General features: G+C 41.9%; 1 protein-coding gene across 1 annotated transcript in view; it reads right to left on the bottom strand.

Annotated features, from left to right (window-relative positions):
• DOCK8 (dedicator of cytokinesis 8) overlaps window positions 1-5,347 on the bottom strand; it is a 217,001-nt gene that overhangs the window by 56,852 nt on the left and 154,802 nt on the right. Inside the window, exons 26-27 of the mRNA XM_012814018.2 lie at window positions 4,131-4,244; window positions 701-856 (exon numbers count right to left, since the gene is read on the bottom strand). Coding sequence (XP_012669472.2) covers window positions 701-856; window positions 4,131-4,244 — 270 coding nt within the window. The remainder of the gene's footprint in view (window positions 1-700; window positions 857-4,130; window positions 4,245-5,347) is intronic.

Raw genomic sequence — 5,347 nt, forward strand, 5'->3', positions numbered from 1 at the left:
AAAAAAAAAAAAAAAAGAAAACCCCACACTGTACCCCAGAAGTGCATTAATGTACACAGTTACCATTCAATAAAAAATAAACAAATACATAAAAATAACACCTGATGCTAACTTTTGCCTGCTGCTGTGAACAAATTATTTATTCTCTATAAATGAAATGTGACTATAAAACAGCATTTCCTTAAAGTTGTTCTAGAGGACAGTAGTCCTTCCAGCCAACTCTGGGAGGGAGTGGGGTTTCCATAGTCAGATCTCTTCGGGAATCCCGTTAATGACATGTCCCTCTTCCCATTTCCTCTTCCACTTCTTGAGTGTTTATAATTTACATTAACTAGTTAAAGATTCTTAGATGGCCTAATCCAAAGAAACCTGGTTGACATAGGGTCTTCAAAACTTACTTGACTCTGAAATCCTATATTCACATGCTATCAGACAAGGGAAGATTTCAGACTTTTCTATGCTTTTCTGAATTTTCATAGTACTTATAAATTCCTTGCTGTACTTGGCCTCATGAGGGACCCGTAAACCTAGGAAGAAATTAGTTACTGAGCCTATAAACTGTTAGTGAGGACGGTGTAACTTTGTATGGCATACTTGGTCTGGTTTGAGTAGTTTGATTTTTCTTCTATCGGTTCATATATGGTTAAACTAAACTAATTAAATGAAATAGCCTGAATAATTCTTTCTGTTAGCTGATTACCTGGGAAGATATGGAGGGACAAGGAGATGTTGGAGCAGTATCAGCATTCATAAAAAAGAGGTTCAGATTGAGGTAATGTTCATGGCTACAGAGGATTCTCAGGAACTCCAGCCTCATGGAAATGAGGGTTGGAAGGTTATTGAGCTTGGCGGACAGCTGGGAAAAAAAAAACAAAAAGAGGAACAAAGTATTTATTATAAGACAAATGGAGTTGAAGTTGGCAGACACAAAAATATCCTTTCTCTCCAGAAGGCAATCAAATTAATAAAAATAAATGGGATAGAGCAGTAGATGGCAAATTCTGCATTACAGGGAGGCCCAATAAGTTTCCATTCATTACTGTTCCCTTGAATAATTTTAGCCTAATAGCTGTCCAAAATGAGGATTCTTGTCCCAGCCTTGTCAAATCTATGAAGTATAATACCATGGCAAGCCTGTGCTAAAATAATCTTGAGGTATGCCTTCAGTGTAACATAATATAATTAATTTTATAAAAACTCTACTGTGTCTGGGAAACTCAATGAAAGGACTTGACCTCACATGGGGCCATATGAAACTAACAACACGACAGGATGACTTTAATGCTATGAGTACTCTTTTGCAGTTTCTAATTAAATGAAAGTTCTCTGAGCGGTTCCCTAGAGGAAGGCATCAAACCACGCAAGAGAGCATGTACTACTACCTGCAAAAAGTCAAGGAGCTTACCCAAAAATGCCAGAGAAGGAAAGAGAGAAAGAAAGACAAAGCTGGAAGACTTACAAGAAAACGTCTTCCTTTAAAACACAAGCAAAGCAACCCACTAAGCAACCATGAAACAGGAATGAAAAGCTGGGGACCTGGAGCCTGCAGTTTTCATCACAAACACCCTCCCACCCCAGCCTAGGAATATGAAGCATCTCATTCTTGCAAATGGACATGCTTCCTCTTGACTCAGTTGAACAGTATTTTTCTAAAGTACATAAATTAAATAAACACATATTTCTAGCCATTTGAGGAGAAGCCATTGTGTCGTGAGGCATTCTGCCTATAGAATTAATCTATAGTTAGATATTTACTTAAAACAAATGAATTTATAACCTCCATGTAAGAACAGTTACCAGAATACATACCCTTTCAATGTGTACTTCTGACTTTGGACTGGTGGGACTATTAGTAAACTGAACTGATGGTTGGTGGTAGCCCATCACTTACAGTCTATCACAAAGAGTTGTTGGGGTAAGTGGGTTATCAGAACTTTTTTTTGTTTTTTTTTTGAGATGGAGCCTCAAGCTATCCCCCTGGGTAGAGTGCCATGACATCATGCTCACAGCAACCTCCAACTCCTGGGCTCAAGCGAGTCTCCTGCCTCAGCCTCCCAAGTAGCTGGGACTACAGGCATCCGCCACAATGCCTGGCTATTTTTTTTTTTTTTGGTTGCAGCCATCATTGTTGTTTGGCGGCCCGGGCTGGGGATTCAAACCCGCCACCTTAGGTGTATGTGGCTGGCGCCTTAGCCGCTTGAGCTACAGGCACCGAGTCAGGTTATCAGAACTTAAAAGCACAAGATATTTGCACTTGAAAGAAGGCCCCATTATGGGTATCTTTCATAAATGTCTTGAGACATCATTAATGTCAGAAATTTAAAAAATAATTTGAGTAAGGTTTTAGAAAAGAGGGGTAAAAGGCATTCCCAGAACATCTTTTCCAAAGGTAAAGACCCACAGTGCCAGCCTCAACAGCCCTACCCAAGGGACGGTGTTAACTTGGTAGCACACTGTAAATGACTGAGACTAACTGAAGAAGTAGATTGGTTCATTGTTAATGACTATTAATAAAACACTAAGGTTATAGCCATTGCCTCAAAGTTTTTAAGTGGCAGAAAACATAACAGGATGTTTGAATAAGGGCATATAAAATGATAAAATCCAACAACTTTGCAGAAATACGATTTGCCTCAGGTATGTCTGAAGCTCATTCTGTATCTAGAGAGCTGGGATCAGTGATTTAAACCATCATGAACTGGGGTCAGTGGCCCTGTTAGGCCTCAGTGCCACCAATCATGCTAAGCAGTATCCATGGATGTCACCTGTAGACGTAGAGCATAGAATCAAAGTGTCAAGATCTGGATAAATCTAATCCAGTGGTGTCTGTTTGGAGACCAGGAAACCAATGTCTCACAGGTTCACACTCCCCAGAACCGTGGTTAATGGCATCACTAGAGTTAGAACACAGGTCTCCTGAGCCCCTCTAGGGTTCTCTGGCAGTTGAGACAGGGGAGAGGAAGAAAGAGGAGGCAGCTAAAAGAAAACGAAAGAATTTAGAAAGAAGACTGTGAGGAAGAGAAAAGAAAGGAAAGAGAAAAACAAAAATGTGCGTTTCGCAGGGCAGGCACACATGGACTTGGGATGGCCTTGTTTCCTTCTGGGACTGAAAGCTGCCCATGTAGGAGGAGCAAACCCCGGGCCTACAGCTGTGTTCTAGTATCTCTTTCTGTAAATCCAACTTAAAGTTTTGAAAACAGATTAATTGTCTCGGTGCCTGTGGCTCAAGCGGCTAAGGCGCCAGCCACATACACCTAAGGTGGCGGGTTCAAATCCCCAGCCCAGGCCCGCCAAACAACAATGACGGCTGCAACCAAAAAATAGCCGGGCATTGTGGCGGGCGCCTGTAGTCCCAGCTACTTGGGAGGCTGAGGCAGGAGACTCGCTTGAGCCCAGGAGTTGGAGGTTGCTGTGAGCGTGATGCCATGACACTCTACCCAGGGGGATAGCTTGAGGCTCCGTCTCAAAAAAAAAGAAAACAGATTAATTTGTATGTGAAATGCACCCAGTGACCTGAATCCTAAACACCTAAGAAGGAAGGCAGGAGGAGTAAAGTACCCCTCTGGGACTCTATTCTGGTGGCTCCTGGGAAGGACAATTCACTTTAGGGCCAAGAGGGTGCCTGGGATTGGTGATGCTCTGGGACCAAGGATGCCTAAGGATTCCAAGGTGCCTAAGGATTCTTTTGTTATCATTCTGCTTCCTCCTCAGGACTTTGTGTAGAAAAGTTAATCTTTTTTTAGAGGGGGGTAAGGGGAGGTCTTATGCAAATGAGCCCAGCACTGTCTCTGGGTATTGGCCTCTGGCTTGTTTATTTCTTCACTTCAGACTGACACCTGGATCAGCTCACACCAAACTCAAATTTTCACACACCCAATTATTTTATAAATAGCCCAAACAATCAGATCATTAGCCTTTTAGCGCCTGCCTGCTGTGCAGACCCCTTAAATCCGCACTGGACAGTTGTTTCCCACAGATAAGACAGAGCTGGGTTAGTTACATTGCCCCAAACTGCTATAGCCCTGGGCACTTTCCCACCCCAAGATGCAGTGTGGAGCTGCAGAGGGACTTCATCCCGACACCACCCGCCATGAGAAAGGGCAAGATGGCGGCCTTGGAAGAACACTCACCTGGTTGCAGTAATGCTTGATGAGGTTGAACACAAAGCCACGATCCATGAGGGACAGAAGGTCATACAGGAAGAAAGCCAGGCTGATGTTGATCTTTTCTGCCTGTTCATTTTCCTTAGAAACAAACATACAAACACCCAAATCACTTTGTGGTAAAACCTAGACATGAACTCCCAGGAAGAGGCAAGTCCTTTATTTCAGCCATTGTCCCTCTGGGTGACCCTGGGCAAGGCAGATGAATCAGCAAAGTTGTAGCAAATATAATTTAGCTTTTAACTGGCACCATGACTATGAGGTTGAACCAAATAATTTCTTTACATACTGTTAATACTTATTTTTTTTTGAGACAGAGTCTCACTTTGCTGCCCTTGGTAGAGTGCCATGACAATCATAGCTCACAGCAACTTCAAACTCTTGGGCTCAAGTGATCCCCTTGGCTCAGTTTTTCTTTTTCTTTCTTTCTTTCTTTTTTTTTTTTAGTAGAGACAGAGTCTCACTCTTGCTCAGGCTGGTCTTGAACTCATGAGCTCAAGTGATACACCTGCCTGGGCCTCCCAGTACTACAAATATTTAGGTGCATTTCTTTTTGGTTATTTTTTTTCCGTACACGCATATTTCTATTATGTATAATTGGCCTCATTCTCTATTCAAGATTCAGTCCTGAAAGTTTTTGGTATCCTGGTAACTTTTTTTTTTTTTTTTTTGGTAAATACTTCTTGGAAAAACTAACTTAAAATACATTCACTGCCTTCAATGAGTCAATATCTTAATTTATAAGGATTACTGCAGAAAATCTAATCAGGATAAAAGAGTCAGTTTTTCCCTAAGGAATTTTTTTCTCTCTTAATTGGCAGCATTCCCAGCCTAAGAGAGGTCAGTGGCATGCTCAGTAAGGGCAAATTCCTTCCTGGATTAATGCTAGGTTTTATTTTAATTAAATTAATTAATTTGGTATTTATTTATTTATTTAGAGACAGAGTGTCACTCTATTGCCCACCCTAGAGTGCCATGGAGTTAGCCTAGCTCACAGTAACCTCAATTCCTGGGTTCAAGCAATCTTCCTGCCTCATCTTCCCAAGTAGCTGGGACTACAGGAGCCCACCACAACTCCCAGCTAATTTTTCCATTTTTAGTAGAGATGGAGTCTTGTTCTTGCTCAGGCTGGCTGCAAACTCCTGAGCTCAAGTGATCCTCTCACCTTGGGCTCCCAGAGTGCT

The sequence above is a fragment of the Otolemur garnettii genome, unplaced genomic scaffold (genome assembly GCF_000181295.1).
Source record: "Otolemur garnettii isolate 467f Iridium unplaced genomic scaffold, OtoGar3 scaffold00006, whole genome shotgun sequence".
Taxonomy (NCBI): domain Eukaryota; kingdom Metazoa; phylum Chordata; class Mammalia; order Primates; family Galagidae; genus Otolemur; species Otolemur garnettii.